Here is a 19,779-nt window from a genome sequence, read left to right as displayed (position 1 = left end):
GAGCGAGCAACGAACGCTGAGATGGGAGTTACTGAGCGAGTTATATCTTCAGTGATTTGAAGAGTGAGTGAGTTCAATGAAAAGATATAGTTCATTTAAATCACTCACTTGTCAACGACACATGTCTATTCCTAATAGCCTAATTCTGTAAACATCAGCCGTGTTTTCACCTTGAAGACGAGGCAAGTTAAATATGCAGAGGGATGTTCTAAATTCATTTAAATTCATGAACACGTTAACAAAGCAATTAGGTTGACGTCTGAGGGTGTGGAGGGAATGGGGAAAAGGGGGAGCGGGGGCATGCAAGAACAATACTAATATAGAGCGTCAAGTTCGGTATGGATCACGATGTTTAGTTTATTTTCTTTATTGGCAAAATGTGGCTTTCCATCAGAGAAAGGTCTGTATTCTCTTTATGCATATAGAGCAAGCCTAAACAATCTGACTGTATTCAAACAAAAATAAAAATATTAGGGGGATAATTGCGCTCGTCAATTAATAAAACTTTTTATATTTATTTTCCCTACATGAATAAACCTATTCATTCATTAATTTAAGATTTGTAATAATCAGTCTATTTGTAATTTTAAAATGTACATTTTTATTTGTATAAGACTGAAATATTATTTTAATTTTTTTTACGTCCCTAGTATTGTATTCTGTGTACGTTATTCTAATATAATTTTATTGTTATATTAATCATTTGTTATCTTCAATCAATAATTGAATATGAATAATATGAATAAGTAGTATAAACAGTAAAACAACGATATCGTGAAACTGAACAAAGTATATTTATTAGAATAAAAAGATTATTGCTGATTCCTTGTTTTAATGCTCAATCCATAAATGCTCCTTATGATAACGTCCAATATGCTTGTACAGAAGGTCTAGAAAGCTCATCCGCTCGTGCATCGGTCTGGAACCTAGGCGTAGTTCAGTGTTTATCTCCAAATATGGCAGTTTGTCCTGGGATACGCGTGGCCATTGAAGAGGAATCAACTTTGAAGGCTTCGGTGTTGGGTTTCTAAAAATTAGTAATTTATTTTAACTTTTTCCTTTCGCGTTTTGTAAGTCAAGAGCCTATCTAGACATTAAGTTGGACGTTAAAATATCGTTGAGAATGTAGTGAGAAAGTAGTATCAAGCGCTACATCTTTGCAATCGAATAACCAAAAACAAGCGTTTACTAGAAAAAAAACAACAAAAAAAATTACAAAATGTGACATGGTGGTAGTGTGTATTACATTAAGTGATGTGACAAGTGTTGTTGACTGACCTAATTGCAAAATTTTGTGATTATGTCTCTTACAGTCTATCTTGTAATTATCATTACAATCTAAATATGGGCTTAAGGTAGGTATTTACTACTTTATAGTATAGGTTTTACTTTTGAAGTCTAACCTCTATAGCTATATTTAATACCCAAGTTAGCTTCTTCTACTTTCTGGGGTAAAATACAGACCCACCATTCGATTTTATCGTTTTAAACAATAGCATTGTTTCATAATCAAAATTTTCATAGGATTTACTACTAAGTGCTCTGATAAATGGGGGGGGGGGGGGGGTGAGTTTTTGCAATCCGTATTTAATGAAGAAAAATACGCACCCATGTTTAGCAAAGTTAGTCCAAAGTTCAGTCATCATGTCGACAATTAGCATGTCTTCATCACGCACGCGCTCTTTCATATAAGAAATGTCAAATAAATACCCCAGCTCATCTGCATGAGTAGCAGTACCTTCTGTATTTGAAAGATTATCTTTATCCTTGGCAAAATCTCTTTCACCAGCATATGAAAACATATATAAATACATGTTTTCTACACCACTGTCCAAATATTTTCTAATAGTTCTTATTATCGGATGGTACATTACAAAATCGGCAAATATATTTATTCCCGGTCTCATATTATCTGCACGGTGAAGATTACTACCATAATAAAACGACCGGACGATTTTTTTCATATCATTTAAAATTTTACTTTCGTTTTTAAAATCATAATATGCTTCCAAAAGCTCAGACACGAAGTCTTTTTTTTCAAATTCCTCTTTTTCCATTACAGTAATCCCACCGTACCCTTCGTCATTAGTAAATCCAATTAAAACATCGACAATTCTAACACTGTTTACATTAGCTGGATATTTCATTATATAGTTCTCAGCGTTATCGAATTGCTTTTCAACACACGGCCCAACAAACATATCCGAATCCGTCGTTGCAGCAATAAGTTCATGTGGCTCTACTTTGTTCAGAAATGATAGAGCTTCGTTAATATCATTCGTAGTATAATTCAATTGCTTTGCTAATTTCAAAGGAGCATCTGGATCAGGATGTTGAATTACTCCATTAGTTAATAAAACGCCGCTTTGTATAATCACTCTATTATAAAGTGGTTCTTGTAGAAAGTGCTGATGCAAATCCACAGACATTGCACCTGCACTGTTTCCCTCTAAAGTGATCTTGGAGTCGTCTCCACCAAAATATCGTATATTTTCTTTAATCCAGCGCAGTGCATGCACTTGGTCTTTTAAACCTTGATTCCCTGGTACTTTAGAAGTGTTGAGACAAAAGAATCCGTACGGTCCAAGGCGATAGTTGAAAGTAATGAAAATAACGTCATGTCTGACTAAGAAGCGTGGTCCATAGACGTACCTGCTAGGAAATCCGAATTCGAATTTCCCCCCAAATATATGTGTCATAACAGGCACAGGATGATCAACACTGGCGCTGTTCGGTACGTAAATATTGATGTGAAGGCAGTCAAGTTTCCCAGTAATCGTTTTGTTAAATTCTTCTTTTTGAGGGCAGATTGCGGTGTCGTCGTTTGCTTCAAATATGCCTTCAAATCTAACCGGTATAGGAGTCTGAAATGTAAACATGTTTTTTTTTTTTGTAATATTACTTAACGTTATTAATCGTAAAATTAGGTATTTTTATTTATTAAAATATTTCCTTATTTATTCTAGATATTTTTTCTCTAAGAGGTTGGGATGGTCAATTACTAGGTACCGTTCTACCGTTATACAGAGTTACGGGTTTATACTGGACATTGAAATGTAAACGAAAAGATAAAAATTAAGAGCATGTGAAATGAAAATAGATAAAATAAAAATTTATATATCTATATACCAGGAGCAGTTGCTTGATTTAAACGAATAACTTCCCACGACCCTACCTGTGAAACCGATGGTCCCGGGTTCAAATCCTGATAAGGGCATTTATTTGTGTGAATAACACAAATATTTGTTTCTGAATCATGGGTGTATTCTATGTATTTAAGTAGGCGATGGGCGGCAGTGTATAGTGAATGCTTGAGATTCTGTGAGGCGATGGATGCTAGGTGCTCAACTGTCCCAATTTAATTTGTTAATGTGCCATTATTGTTTTATAATTGTTAATACTTATAATTATTAGTTAGTTTAAGTTTCGTGACGCATATTGGTTCAACTGTAATGTCAAAATAAAAAAAAATAAAATAAAAATAAAATAAAATAACAAGTATGTATAAAAATGTATATATTATATATATCGTTGTCTAAGTACCCACGTCACAAGGCTAAATGAGCTTACTGTGGGACTTAATCAATTTGTGTAATAATGTCCTATAATATATATATATATATATTTTTTTTTATTAAATAAGTTTTTACCAATAAGATCATGTTTGCATGCTTTCTTTCTCCCTGTACTTTTTTACCACAGGCAACATACTCATCGAGACAAAGCTAAAAACCCCAAACACAATTAGATTGCTTTGTTTTATCACAGATTTCCTATAGCCACTTCACTCTCTCCATCATCAGATGAGCTCGATGGTACTATAATATTGCATTGTCACTCGACTTACGATATGTATGCTAAATTTCAGCTCAATCGGAAATCGGGAAATGGGTCAAATTTCGCTTCCGAGATTTGACCCACACTAACTAATAACAGTAATAACTAACGGTAAGATAAATAAAAGCTTGTAAAAAGCTTATAATAAAAAATAATGGTATGTAAGATCAAAGACATAGGAAGTTAGATCGATATTAATATAACAGAAAGAAGGAACTTAATGCAAACGGTGAATTGTTCAAGCTTCGTGATTTATTTTTCACCAGTTAACTACGAGTGCGAGTCGGTCTCGCACAGGAAGGGCTCCGTACCATTATCTATAAAAACGGTCACCCATCCAAGTACTGACCCCGCCCGACGTTGCTTAACTTCGGTGATTGGATGAGAACTTCGATATTGGAAAGAAATATTTATTTTATTCTGTTTTTAGTATTTGTTGTTATAGCGGCAACGGTAACACGGTTCATAAGATACAGCCTGGTGACAGACGGACGGACGGACGGACGGACGGACGGACGGACAGCGAAGTCTCAGTAATAGGGTCCCGTTTGACCCTTTGGGTACGGAACCCTAATATTTCTAACTGTTTGTGAGATACAGCTTGTTAAATAATACTTCTTCTTAATGTGTTGTATTATTTGTATTGTTTCTGTATTGAAGTGTGCAATAAAGAGTATTTGTATTGTATATTAGTGCAAATATTTGCATGTTTCAACCCTAGCAAGTAGATCCGATGACGTCATCTAGACTTAAGTATTTTTTAGATATCTAAATAAGACCTGTCAATTCGTCGATTTGTAGTAAACAAGCTCAATGACACCATGCGAGCGAGAACTGTACAGCACTTCAAAAGATTTCCTATTTTTTTAGTTCTTACACCGAAAAACGTTTTAGTACTTACACCAAAAACATTTTCTGGATCAACTCTCGCATACGGGATACCCAGGAACATGGAGTAATCCCCATCCTGAGCCCGAAGACCTCGAAAACAGCCTACTGGAGTGTGCACTATGGGTCTGGACGACTCAGAATCCAATAGAGTTTCTGAAAAATAAACAAGGTGCAGTAAATAAACATTTTTAAAGAGATTTCGAAGCGCCTCGTGGAGGCAACGGGTGACAAGAGGGCTGGCTCTTACCTCTAACAACGCATTGGCATTGCTGTCCAGCGCGGCAATGCCGCCAGCCTTCTAGGCACCTTGCCACAAGGCACCGAGCTGGAGCCGATTTTTTATTTATAACTTTAGTTGTAGTTTTAGTTTTTAATCTTTTTCCTTTTTAGCTTTATGTAGTTTTGTTTAAGGTAGGTTTATTTTAATGTAGTTTTTATTTTTTTATTTTTCACAAATTTTTCATTTTCGTACTTCTTACACTTTTAAAACGAATATAAATAAAATAATTGGGTCAAATACTTTTTACTCTGAGTAAATGTTATGCATCTGTGGAGATCATGTAATAAACGAACAGGTGCAGTATATGTAATTTAATTTCTGGTTCTTCCTTGCGTCACTCGTAAGATTGTATTGGACGTGGTCATCATATCAGTAGAAATATGGGTGGACAAATTTAATAAACCATAATCTAGCATATAATTGCAGAATAAATTTATTTCATATTGTAGCTTGGCACATAATAGTTAATTCTGAGACCTGTAATTTCTTAATATTTGGAGTAAAAATCTTTTCATTCTGAACCACATATACAGTGTAAATAGCCATTGGGAAATTATTCTTAAACATAACATCTTTGGTCGTCGATGAGGTGACTGAAAATTGTTCTTTAAAAATAAAAGCCCAGTCGTAGGAAAAGTACTGTATGCATCGTTGTACAAAGACTCACGCTAGAATGACCCGGGTCTGGGCCAAGGTAATTAAAAGACGAAAGGAGTGGTCATTTCTCCATGCAAACGTACTCGACTGTTTCCTCCTTGGTTTTTGAAGCAAAAGCAATTATTTTTCAACACAGATTATTATCATTAATATCTGTGTCGGACTGTTTTGCTTTTTTTTATATTTTTGTTTCTTTAGGCGTTAGTGGACTTCAAATATTCGCAAAAACGGCCCTATTCACCAGGTGGCAAAGAGAAGCATGTTATTCAAAACTGACATCGACTAGCCTAAAAAGCAAAACAATGCGACACACATAATTTCATTACCATTTAGATGACAAAATTTCTTTACATTTGGTTAAGTTTTGGAGGAAGAAACAGTCGCGTAAGAAACGTCGTCGCCTAACCTGGTGTTGTCCTCATCGCGCTAGTTTTAGGAGCTGCTTCCATTAGCGAGACTGATATATTGAAATCTCAGCTCCCGTATCCTCTTAAGCGATGTTTTCTATAGAAAACAAATTGTCGCCCTACTCGGCCCGGACCTGGGTCCAAAGTGTTGCTGCTGCTGATGCTGGGTCCAATAAGTCAAAAATCCTCATGGCGACTTTCTTAACATTTTCGTCTGCAGCCTCACGCCATTCGCCTCTTTCGACTTATTTCTTTTACGTTTTTCCAATATATGTTTTTGCTGGTAAGGCAACAATAGTTTACCTGGTACAGAAGCCTGGGATGATTGGACACTTATTATTACAAGGAAGAAAACCACCTGATTGATGACCTGGACTGCGTTGAACATCGTGACCTTGTGGTTTCTGGTAGAAATACAAATAATTAAATTCAATATAGTTATTTAATTTATATTATTATTATTATATAATATAGTTATATAATTTATACTTCTGAAAATTTATTTTCTGGCATGTTCCATCGTAAGGTATACTTTTTTATTTTATTTTATTGTGATGTATGTATTAGTTCGTAAGTCTATTTTAATTTTAGAAATAAATCAATGAAATAATTGACTACCTACTTCATGAAAAACTTCGTTGTATATGGACGAATGTATAGACCAAAAACGGTATTTTGATAAAATTCAACTTAGAAGATAGATAGGTATGACGTTTATTTGGCTGTATACAAATAATTTACAATAATTTAATGAAACATAAAAAACGAACATAAACTAATTATTTTTTAGAAAAAGATTAAAATAAATATTACAACACAATAGTATTTCATACAATCGTTATATAATAGAGAGCTTTTCAGTTCAGTGTTTAGGCAACGAAGCTAGCTGAGTTACCTAAGTAAGGTACGAGATTGAAAATCTTGATTTTATCACTATTATATACAATACTTTTTCTACGAGTCATCTAAATGAATACTTTTTTTTTCCCATAAAACCTAAATCATTTATGAAAATCGGTAAGTATGCCAGTAGACAAAAATGTTTAGTCTTTTCTATGGAAGCGCGGCGGCACGTTTTTGGTAAAAAAAAATTATAGATGACTACAGCGTATTGAAGTGAATCTTATAGTTGAGTTGGAAGCCCATGTATGAAGTACGCAATTATAGTTTGGTATACGAAATCTTTATTCAACTATTACAGTTGACGAATAGACAAAAAATGTTACAGCGAACATAAAAGGGTTCTTACTCAGTTATATGCTTCGCTCTTTCGAACATAGCAGTAATTAATGTTCTGACGGAACCCCGATAAGGTCACAATTCACCGCCAAAGACGTCAAGTGACGTTGGCAGCGATTTTTATAGCCCAGACGGTGCAATTTTCAAGTAAACGTCACGTCATAGTTTCATAGAAGTTTGACATTTAAAATAACTCGTGCCCCATCAGGGCTATCAAAATCGTTGCCAACTTATCTTGGTTTGAGTCTATAAACTTTTGGTCATTCCGCCAAGGTTTATGATGAGGCGCTGCGGACGACTGGCGTGGCGTTCAAAGTAATAAACCAAAAACCTTTACGGGCCATAAGGATAGTTTTATTTAGTGTTATTTATGATGTTATTTTTAGTAAATAGTACTAATTATTAATTTATATGTTTACGCCCGAACTATTATAAATAATTTCATTTAAGATGGTATTAACTCCGATGAACGAACTTATGACTAAAATAAATATTATATTTATTTTATTATATAAAAACACTTTTGACGATGGTATCGCTTGCTTTTATTTTGGTTTTAAAAAGATTACTTATATAAATGTATGAAACACTTACCAAATACAACAGTTGAAATATAATGTCAGCAAATTAAATTTCAAATTGAGTGACTGAATATGTACTATAATTAATTTTTTGATGAATTATACTTTATTTCCACAGTTAAATATGATATTTTAACTCAATTTTTACTGACATTTATTTATTTTATAAAATTGTTTACAACAAAATGAACAATGAGCAGTTCCTATTTTGCCGCGGCCTCAAACTTCTCTAAAATGAATAAATTGAGGTAGGTTATTAAAAAGTCATTTAATTATTCACCATGACTGAATATAACAATAATATCATCAGACAAGGTATTGAAAAATGATGCATTACCAAGACGAATTTGTTACTGTTTTTCCCGAATAACGTGATGTGAGTAAAAATTAACTTATTCAGTTGCTTATAGGCCAATTGGAGATTTAGTTATTCGATCTGTTTCCGATATGATACCGATCTGTTAGTGTCAAAAGTGACATTTATCTTAAGGTCTTTTAATCTGATTAAGATAAAGAAGACGGAGGACTTTTGGGGCGTGTGAGTCAAGGTACTAGAAACTATTCTGGATGTTGTATGTTGTGGCACCCACTCTAGCTTGTATCCTTAATAGTTGTAGAGACAATGGCTTTTTTCCGAACTTGATGAAGTATAGTAAAGTAGTTCCCATTTTTAAATCAGGCCATAGAGATAAATTTTTCCGAAATAGCAGTGGAGATGGGAGTAGCCCAAGGATCTATTTTAGGCCCATTTTTATTTCTTGTGTATGTGAATGACCTGCCATATATAGTAAGCCGAAGATCAAGCATTGTTATGTTTGCTGACGATACTTCTTTATTGTTCAAAGTTTATAGGAAAGATACTGACTTTTCAGTTGATACTGAAAATGTAGTCTCTAATATGTCTGAATGGTCAAACTTTAGAATTTGTTAAGAAAAGACTACTATTTTTCTAGGAATAACATCAGACTCCTAATTACAATGGGGCTCCCATATAACTTCATTAACTAATAGGTTGAGCTCCACTGCGTTTGTAATAAGAATAATAGGGTCGCTTACCAATGTAGAGACGGCACGGTTATTCGAATTCGCTTTCCTTAACAGTATAATTACTTATGGTTTCATTTTATGGGGATCAGCTGCTGATATTGATTCAATATTTATTTAAAAAATATTTATTTTCTAAAAAAGTGCAATTTACAAGCTGGGGTCGCGTGAGTCACTAAGAGAATTATTTAAGGAAATACATATTCTAACTCTGCCGTCGCTTTATATACATATATTTGAAATGATAATGTTTGTAACAAAAAATTTACACAATTTCTCAACGAATGTTGAAAAGCCAAAGGCTACAATAAACACAGGAAAGCTTAAAGTAACATCTTACAGACTGGCTAAAACAGAAAGTCGTTCTTGGGAAATTGTATAAAATTCTATAACAAAAATGTCACCGAGCTTACAGTACCCCTAGTGTAAATAAATTCGATTTCCAAACGTGACGTACGCGTTTGCGTTTAGTCTCATTTTGTATTGGATTTCGAAAGAGCGCGCCAAGCGGGACGTTTTGGAAACTCAAAATCCTATACAAAATGAGACTTAACGCAAACGCGTTCGTCACGTTATGATGTCGATCAAAGTTACACTAGGGGTACTGATTCTAAATTCAAAACTGTTTTTAGGCAAAAACTCATTTCGCGAGCATACTGTAAAATAAAATAAGCAATTATATCATGGATAAGGATGTTTGGCAATGATAACGTCCTGCATTAGCATTATTAGCAATCTAGTGCCTCAAATTTGCTATAAGAAAATATCTACTGTATGTTATTATATGATTTTTTATAATTTACATTGTATTTTTTTATTTAATGCATGATAGTTATAAGATGAAATGTTTTGAAATGATGTGCCCGCCGAGTTTCTTGCTGGTCCCATATTGGGAAACTCTCCTACAATTTGGGAGCGATTTAAATCTTCTCGGGTTCTTCTGGGCACCCTCAGACATCCTCGTTTCTCCTGGAGTATGCCAGGTCATCAGTTTCGTCTAGCATACAAGAACGCATGCAGAGGGGCCACGTGTCTGCCGCACGACATCCATCGCGGCTTAGACGTTCTTGGTGATGCTGCCGGACTGCATGGATGAGACGTGACGGTTTCGCACGGCACGCCTGCTTTTCTGACATTTTTGTCTCTCACTACATTAAAAGACAATTAAATTGTGTAAACAAAAGTGATAAGACGTCACAGTGATCTTTGCCACGAACTTTAGTGCCCTGTACACATTAACTTTCAACGGCTTCATCTGAACTGCCTTAATTATATTCCAAATACATTAGTTAAGTATCTTGTGCTGCTAGAGCAGCCTGCTTGTATCTTAGAACTAATTTAAACTAACTCTAATGAATCGCTGGTTAACTAAATTCAACTTCTAGTATTTTGAGCTCAAGCAAAATAGTTTATTTTATCTCATTACAGATCTACCTTCTTTTGTACGCTTTAGCAAGCTTGCTGGCGTCCAGTTATTCTTATCAATTTCCTTTGTCTATATAATAGAGATTTCTAGGAATTTCACAGACGGGTAGTGAGGTAGTATAGCGTTGAACCTACGAACCCTGAGAAAAACAACTGATAGTCCAATCTCATAGAAATTTCAAGTGTAATAAACACACGTAACTTGCAAACTGAATTCGGGAAGGTTTGATGTTAATTTTAAAAAAGTAAGCAAGATTGGGGTCTGATTATATTTTTCCTGTAAAATATATAGTAATGTTAATATCATGTAAAAAAAATCATAATTTTTCTTCGGTAAACTTCGGAGATAAGGGGGGGGGGGGCGTTATTTTTATTACACATTTCCCTTGATAAACCATTTTTAGTTTTAACAAAATAATACTTTCAATGTGTCTGGGTTAGCGTTGTTCATAACTATTCCAAATTTCAAATCAATAGCTTAAGTGGTTCTCGAGATATTTAGCGATGTGACAGACGGACGGACGGACGGACAGAGTCGCACCATAAGGGTTCCTTTTTACCATTTTGGTACGGAACCCTAAAAATGATTCTTAGGGGATATTGTGCTCGTCAGTTATTAAAACATTTTTCTTTACCACACCAGCTCGTAAAGGCTCTCTTTATTCTTCAAAAATGAATAACAAAGTTTCTTTTTATCCACAAGCTACAGTTGTAGTCATTTGTTTGTTCGGTTTCATTGTCCAGTCCACAAATGCTCCTTATGATAACGTCCAATATGCTTGTACAGAAGGTCTAGAAAGCTCATCCGCTCGTGCATCGGTCTGGAACCTAGGCGTAGTTCAGTGTTTATCTCCAAATATGGCAGTTTGTCCTGGGATACGCGTGGCCATTGGAGAGGAATCAACTTCGATGGTTTCGGTGTCGGATTTCTGAAAATTAAAATTCCTTTTAACTTTTTTCGCATTTTGTAAGTAAAAGGTCAATAAAGAAATTTAATTGGGGTAAAATAATATTACATCGTTAAGAATAGAGTGAATGATTAATAAAGAATAGTAATAGATTACATCATTGCAGTCGAAAAACCAAAAACCAAGGTCTGACTAGAAGATTATAAATAAAAAAAAAAAAAAAAAAAAAAAAAAAAAGATAAAAAAAGATAAGAAAAGAAAGGTAAGATTATAAATGTGATTGTAAATGTCGTTTGGCATTTGTCAATGTACGATTGATCTTGGCTAGGCCCCAAGTGGTCAGCCTTGTGAGATCATTACAATCTATACGTAGCCTTAAGGTAAGTTCATACTACTTTAATATACCTATTTGCCTCTTACTTCTATAGCTGCAACTTATAACCACGTTAGCTTCTGCTGCTTTTTCGGATTGTTTTTGAAAGTAGGATTGGGCGGGACAAATCTGTCGGGTGCTCCCGGACATATGGACCAAAATGGCGACCGGATGGCCATCACAGATAACTCCAGGCAGAGGTAACCTAAAAATGACATGACGAGACAACCTGGACTCATTTCGTGGTGACTGGCGGGAACGAAAAGCCGTGACGAGTGGCAGAAGACAGCAGAGGCCTTTGCCCAGCAATTGGACATAATAAAGTCTATATTTAAAAAAAAGCAAAATACGTACCCATATTTAGCAAAATTAGTCCAAAATTCAGTCATCCTGTCTACAATTAGCATGTCTTCGTCATGCAAAAGTTCTTTCAAATAAGATACATCAAATAAATATCCCAGCTCATCTCCGTGGGCAGCACCACCTTTTATGTGTGATGTATTACATTTATACTTGGAAAAACTCCTGTCACCCAAATACGAAAACATATAAAAATACATGTTTTCTACACCACTGTCCAGATATTTTTTAACAGTTCTTAATACAGGATTGTACATAAAAAAATCAGCAATTATATTCATCCCCGGTCTCCTGTTATCGGCACTATTGGGATTATCGCCATAATAAAACTTCCGTACAATGTCTTTTATTTCATCTGAAAGATGACTTTCATTTTTAAAATCATAATTATCCTCCAAATTCTCAGACACGAAGTCTCTACTCTCAAAGTCCTCTTTTTGCATCGTAATGGTTTTATCGAAGAATTCGTCATTATTAAAACCAATTAATACATCGACATTTCTAACACTGCTCATATTAGTAGGATATTTCGTTATGTAGTTATCAACATTCTCGAATTGGTTTTCAACACACGGTCCAACAATCATACCAGAATCCCTTGTTGCAGCAATAAGTTCATGTGGGTCTACTCTGCTAAGAAACGATAACGCATCGTTAATATCATTTGTTATATGATTCAATTGCTTTGATAATTTCAAAGGAGCATCTGGATCAGGATGTTGAATTACTCCATTAGTTAATAAAACACCGCTTTGTAAAATCACTCTATTATAAAGTGGTTCTTGTAGAAAGTGCTGAAGCAAATCCACAGACATTGAACCTGCACTGTTTCCCCCTAAAGTAATCTTGGAGTCGTCTCCGCCAAAATATCGTATATTTTCTTTAATCCAGCGTAGCGCTTGTACTTGATCTTTTAAACCCTGATTCCCTGGTACTTTAGGAGTGTTTAGACAAAAAAATCCATACGGGCCAACGCGGTAGTTTACAGTAATTAAAATGACGTCATGTCTAACAATGAAGCGTGGCCCATGAACGTCTCTGGCAGCACAGCCGAATTGGAATCTCCCTCCATGTATGTGTATCATAACAGGCAAATAATTATCTATACTGGCACTATTTGGTACAAAAATGTTAATGTGAAGGCAGTCTAGTTTCCCCATTATTGTGTTGTTATATTCTTCTACTTGAGGACACCTTACTGTGTCCTCGACTGCTTCAAATGTGCCTTCAAATCCAATCGGTATGGAAGGCTGAAATATTAAATGCTTTTGGTGCATATTTAATTTTAAAATCACATTGTTACTTTATTTTGGAATTTATTAACTAAAGGGTTGAAATGGAATGGTAAATGGTAAATGGAGCGCTACGTTGTAGCCAATAACCGGTTTTCCCAGTATGTTGTGAAAATGGTTCGTAGAGGCAAAACGATAACGTGTCGTGATTAGCGATGAATAGGTTAAAAAGAAAGTAGGAGATAAAAGTAAAAGATTTTAAAATATTTTTATGCCTGTATACCTCGAGTACTTGTTAAAACAACAAACGAATTTAACACATTAACAAATGTTAGATCAAATATTTTGTGTAAATATGTAGCGTAATTTCCAAAATCAAATATTCTAAACGTAGGACAAAATATCGTTAGAAATTTCGCAATTTATACATTTTAAACTTAGGTCAACTGGACGTAGGAAATATTAATTAATTATTTCATTGTCATTAGTATTTTCTTTAGTAGTACAAGTGATTGGATGTCAGTGCACGTTCGAATTGACATGTAAGGTACCTATAATGACATCAGAAAAATATGAAGTAGATAGCAATAGTAACACGTACCTAACTTAATATTTTATATTGTATTTTTGACATTTTATAAATAGGTTGATTAATCTTTAGGAATTTCACACATTAAACATTTTGTATTTCGATGTTTAGAAAATATGCTACGTACCCGTTATTTAGATCCAATGAAGGAAAATAAAGACAAAATGTACCAGGGACAAACGTATAGTTTGAAAATAAGTGAGGAGAGAACTGCAAAGCACTGCTGATGTGCAAGTTTAGCAACGTGTACAAATGCACATCTTTACGCAGCACTGACAATAGATTTTCTGTAATTTTTTTAGAACTTACACCAAAAACGTTGTCCGGATCAACTCTCGCATACGGGATACCCAAAAACATGGAGTAATCCCCGTCCTGAGCTTCAAGACCTCGAAAACTGCCGGATGGAGTATGCACTATGGGTCTGGCTGACTCAGAGTCTAATAGAGTTTCTGAAAAATACACAAGGTATTGTGTGCTGTGTGCGTTGCAGCAAAACAAAAGGGTTCTGGCTCAGTAATACGCTCCACTCTTTCGGGTGAAGCACTGATAATTCTGCTAACCCAGATCACGAACAGATTAACGATGTAACAAAAAAACATATATATACATAAATAATTAATAAGTGTCGTAGTAAGGATTATGTAAAAGTGTGGTGTGTGTTGGTGTATAGTATTATATCAGATGTCGAGTATAAAACGGCCTACAATAATATAAAGAATTTGTACACATACAGACTAGATTCAGTAATCTGCAACCAAGTACCCGTGCGGAATTCCTGCAATTTGTTTATTTGCAGTTATTGTGTTTTGGTTTTTTTTAGAATTGTCTTAACGGGTATTAGTTGCCTGTTGAAAGAAAAATACAGTCAGTGATAAAAACTTGTATCAAAAATGAGATTTAATTTACCCGTTATAGAAGACTGGGATGATTGCTGTACACTTATTATTAGAAGGTAGAAAACCACTTGATTGGTGGCCTGGACTCCATAGAACATCGTGATCTTGCAATTTCTGTTAAATAAGATAATAATTAATTTGTAAAACCTGTTCAACTCCAAATTATAACAGGGGTGTTTACGGGCCATTATGGGGTCAAAGGGGTTTTGGCCAGGATGGGACACTCTGACAACACCGATTGTCGAATGTGAGGTGAAGAGGAAGAGACAGTAACACACCTAATGTGTGAATGTCACGCCCTCGCCAGACAAAGAATGAAGGACTTTGGAGCAGGCTATCTGGAACCAAAGGAATTCAAAAGGCTACCCATAAGCTCCATCATCCGACACATGGAAATGGTCAAAAAGGGTCTTTCCTTAGGGGGCAACTACACAAAAGATCCTTATGGGTCGAAGTGTATCCGCAAGGGCCCCCGGAAATTAGAAGATAAGATAAGATAAGAAAACCTGTTCGGAAAACCTTGTAAGGCAAAATTTAGACACAAAATGTACTCCTGTAAAATCACTAAAATGGTACTTACAATGGTATGCCTTTCAGGTACGAATTTCGTTCAAGTTTAACTCGAACTCTATTACTCGAATATCGTATTTTTATGTCAAGATATTTATTAAAATGTAAGAAACAACACACAAATTCAGTTAACACAGTAGGTGTCTTAGTAGTGTAAAAGTACACTGTTATTTATATTTAAAATTGCATACCTGTTAAATTTGTGGACTATTAGGTAATTTCATGGTATTAAGAATATAAATCTTTTTATTTACCATGACTGAGGAATAATATTATCAGATGAGGTAGATATTGAAAAGAAGATGCATTATAAAGACGAATTTGTTACTGTTTCGCCGCAAAAGATTTGTTTTGAACAAAAATTTGCATAAGTTTAAGATAGGACGTAAAGTCAAAAAATTAGAAAGAAAACAACCGGCCAAGTGCGAGTCGGACTCGCGCACTGAGAGTTCCGTACAAACCTGTAAGTATATAAGTAAAAGTTCAACCATCACGACAATCGAGTCATATTAATTGTTAAAAATATTTATATTAAATGTTGTAACAAAAAAAATACGGTTTTCGCAAGTTTTTCTTTATTTGTGCTATAAGACGTTGCTTCGTACCAAATTTCAAGATTCTGAGTTCACGGGAAGTACCCTGTAGGTTTTGATTCCTTTGCGAGTGTCGAAAATTTGCGGCATAATCGGCTGTATCTTTTGATTGCGTTGGCTTAGAAGTTTGATTTTTTCACAGCTCCAAGGGACAGTAGACCTGAGTACTTGATATAAATTTTAGCTTGATACCTCTACGTGTTCCTGAGAAAAAGGCTCTTGACAGACAGACAGACGGATGGACGGAAAACAAAGTGATCCTATAAGGGTTCCGTTTTTTCCTTTCGAGGTACGGAACCCTAAAAACTTGCGCCGCGCTAAATTTGCGATGGAAGATTTGGCATTCGCGCGGGTTTTAATATTTTACCTCTCAATAGACAATAACTCTAATCAATGGTTTATTTTTCTTGGATATATATTTATTTATTTGTAATTTACAGCGTTTAATATAATTGGTATAAATAATTTACTGATTAAATATAAAAAGACATTCTGATAAAAAAAATATAACTAGAAATAAGCCCTATGTCCCGTTCCGACTGTCACCTGATCCAATTCCAAATATGCCAAAAATGCTAGCGGCATTGCCGCGTCGCACTGCTAGCGATATTTGCTGAACCAGGAAAGAGCCGGCACGGGGGTCCCTGCCCCTATCTCTCAAACGCCGCCCCAAAGTACTACCTAATAAGTTTTTTGGCCTCCACACACCAAGGCGCCGCAGTTTCTATAGCGACCGGAACAAAGTCGTACGCTGGTAACAAGTTTATATTTCTTGTATATTTTTACTGAGGTGTGCCAATAAAGAGTAGGTATTCTATCTATCTAACTCTGAGCATACTTGTGTTTACATTTTTTCTAGTCAAATCCCTTGACTACGTCACTTGGTATACAAAATTGATATTGATGTGGTTAGCAGGGTAATGATATAAAATTAGAAATAAATGAAAATTAGACACGTTCTCATGATTTTTACAAACTATTATTTAACTTGCAATGTCCCTATTAAGCAATGTTTGTAACGGGTCAAATTTTGCAAATTAAATTTGACCCACTTCCCGGTTTCCGATGAAGCTGAAAATTTGCATACATATGTAAGTCGGGTGACAATGCAATATTACGGTACCATCGAGCTGATCTGATGATGGAGACGAGGTGGCCATAGGAACTCTGTGAAAAACAACGCAACCTAATTATGTTTGGGGTTTTTAGAATTGTCTCGATGAGTATGAGTGGCGATAAAAGCTTGTACCAAAAACGTCATTTTTGCCCAAAACTTTTTTTCTACCAAGCCAGCTTTAAGCTTTTAAAGTTTTGGTTAGTCTGTCCTCGTAAATATAGTCTAGATTTCGTGTTTTTTTTATGGAGGATAGGCAGGCGTTTGACCATAATGTGATTTTTTTATCGCATTTGCCCGTGATAAAAATGTGTGAATATTCAATATAAAAACTACCTACATTTTTGCGTTGGCCCCCTTTTAATGCATATTACTACAGAGTAAGTTGCTTAGAAGCCAATTAAAATTTACACAATGACATCAAAATGACGTCAGTCGTGCGTGCATTTTTCTCGTACATTTCCGTACATGTATGAGCGCGAACGAGACGCACTGGCGACTGGCGATCATTTTGATGTCACAATGTAAGTTAAAAAAAAAGTTTAAATTGACCTCTAAGTGAAGTCGAAATTAATTTGCTTGGTAAAAACTCATGCATACAGTGTATTCATCCTTACGTGTCTTATATGTAAACAAACATGACGTTTCCACAATTCGATAGACAATCTAGACACCGTATGTCAGATAATATGTCCGTTAGTGCAATTATTTATTTATTTATATTTAATTTTTTTTTTATAGCCTATATTGTGTCCCACTGCTGGGCAAAGGCCTCCCCTGTTTTCCGCCACTCGTCACGGCTTTGTGCATGCTTCCGCCAGTCGCTACGAAATGAGTCCAGTTATTTATTTATTATATATATTATTGTTGTATATAGTTATCTACATTTTACATTTATATATGTACTTATATTTACATTACATTAGTAAGTACTGTATATTAAGTTTTTAGTGTTATTTACATATCCCGCACCAACTTTGTTTCTCTGTTTGGCCCAAAGGTTGACTGGTAGAGAATGCCTTGTGGCATTAAGTCCGCATTTTGTAACTGTATATTTTTACTGTGCAATAAAGTTTAAATAAAAAAATATTGATAAAAATCATATTTTTCAATGGCTCTTAGTTCTGACACTTAAGAGACAGACCTCTAAATAATTTTATATTTTTTTTATATGTTTGTGTTTATTTTTTAATTTTTTTTTTATTTTTATTTTTTTATAACATTAAGCGTTTATACATCTCCAAGTAATACTAATACTTTAGTTTGAATTGATATTTTCAGTTAATTGTATTTTATAATTGTTTTATATGTAAATTCCATGTTGACATGTAAAAGTGCCCTTGTGGCCTATTTGCTGAATAAATGTCAAACGCCACAAAAACATTGAACAATGTATTTAAGTATTTATATGTATATTATATCGTGTCCTAGTACTCACAACACAAGCCTTATTGAGCTTACTTTGTAACTTAGCCAATTTGTGTACTAATGTAGTGTGTGTGCCAGTGTTGCCAGGCGTACGATAATTGTCGTACACGTACGATAATTTGGGCTCCGGTACGTTGTACGTTCCAAAGAGCATTATCGTACGCAAATGTACGATAATTTCAGCCCTTAGACGATGGCACCAAAAATTTAAGCAAATTATGACACTTCCTTGAGAAATAGGCTACAATTAGCACCTTTTAGGTGTTCGGCTCCTTGATTTACGTCAAAAATTTCGAAATTTCCTGTTAATCGTTTGGATCTATCACAAAAATACACAAATATAAAGCAGATTTTTGCGCAATTTAGACGAAAATTGCATTTTTGTTTGATTACACATTGGATATGTAAGCTTATTTTGCAAGAAATTTTGGGAGTAGTGCCTTTTTGACAGGCGTACGATAATTTTTTCATCGGTACGATAATTTTGACAATCAAATACGATAATTCTCTTCCGCTTACCTGGCAACACTGTGTGTGCTCCGTTAGTGGCATTGTTTCAGTATGTATGTGTTCCACAATAGCTGCTTCGGTTCCAGTCAGTCGTACTGCTTCACCGAGTGAGGTAGACTTAGAAAAGCTCTTCCCTCAAGTCACTGCTTTACTGCGTAGAAACGGACTCCTTGTTATTTAAGACACACACACTACACTAATATCCTATAATATATATTTATTTATTTATAATCATCGTTATTATTCCTCGTAAATGATGTTATGGACAGAAGCTAGTTCATAAAAAGGTAAAAACCCTTTGTTCGCGCCCTTTTTCATTCATTATCATTCATATTCATCCATCTCGCTCGCTTTTCTTTCATACTATCTACTCTATTCAACCTCATTTTTATTCTCATATCACCCGCCTTTTTGCCGACCTACTTAAACGCAAAACAAAGAAGCTAAAAATTTAAATACATGTCAATTGTTGGACAACGTCAATGAAGTAAAAAATCAATATACTTTTTTCCTGATAATATGAATAGAATAATACGATGAAATAATTATAATAAACGAGAGTGATAAACGTGAGTGTGAAGGAGTAAGGAGAGAGAAGAACGAACCAAAAATTAAATACGGCGGCCGCCGTTAACAAATCGGAATCTATATCCAGGTACGGTCGGCCTCATAATTAACATCCTTTTAATTTTATTCTCATTTTTAGTTTTCTCATAGCCATAGTCCCTCTGTATTTCTTGGACTGCGCTTTTCCTCTGGTCCTTCGGCATTCCTCGCGTTAACATTTCTGGTCCTTCGAACCGGATTCTCTTTTCTTTTCCTTCTCTCCTCATACATTCATT

The 19,779-nt window shown here is 34.9% G+C and overlaps 2 protein-coding genes across 4 annotated transcripts; both read right to left on the bottom strand.

Moving 5' to 3' along the window:
• Positions 1–772: 772 nt before the first annotated feature.
• On the bottom strand, positions 773–8,460 carry LOC133517365 (juvenile hormone esterase-like). 3 transcript variants are annotated; one of them, XM_061850662.1, is made up of 5 exons: positions 7,906–8,460; positions 6,376–6,476; positions 4,739–4,881; positions 1,609–2,864; positions 773–1,027 (listed from the first exon to the last, which is right to left on the bottom strand). In XM_061850662.1, exons 2-5 carry the CDS (start codon positions 6,458–6,460, stop codon positions 832–834), a joined length of 1,680 nt encoding a protein of 559 aa, XP_061706646.1. In that variant the 5' UTR covers positions 6,461–6,476; positions 7,906–8,460; the 3' UTR covers positions 773–831. The 3 variants fall into 3 exon arrangements, with proteins under 3 accessions (XP_061706646.1, XP_061706648.1, XP_061706647.1); XM_061850664.1 differs by having other exon boundaries at positions 2,653–2,864; XM_061850663.1 differs by lacking the exon at positions 7,906–8,460 and having other exon boundaries at positions 6,376–6,526.
• Positions 8,461–9,765: 1,305 nt separating this feature from the next.
• Positions 9,766–15,338, bottom strand: LOC133517364 (juvenile hormone esterase-like). The gene is made up of 5 exons (XM_061850661.1): positions 15,303–15,338; positions 14,733–14,836; positions 14,133–14,275; positions 11,997–13,252; positions 9,766–11,290 (listed from the first exon to the last, which is right to left on the bottom strand). The coding sequence occupies exons 2-5, from the start codon at positions 14,818–14,820 to the stop codon at positions 11,095–11,097; spliced, it is 1,683 nt and encodes a 560-aa protein (XP_061706645.1). The 5' UTR covers positions 14,821–14,836; positions 15,303–15,338; the 3' UTR covers positions 9,766–11,094.
• Between the last annotated feature and the right edge of the window lie 4,441 nt (positions 15,339–19,779).

Source organism: Cydia pomonella, chromosome 4 (genome assembly GCF_033807575.1).
Source record: "Cydia pomonella isolate Wapato2018A chromosome 4, ilCydPomo1, whole genome shotgun sequence".
Lineage (NCBI taxonomy): Eukaryota > Metazoa > Arthropoda > Insecta > Lepidoptera > Tortricidae > Cydia > Cydia pomonella.
Note: the sequence above shows the minus strand (reverse complement) of the source record. Positions and strands in the feature narration are given on the sequence as shown.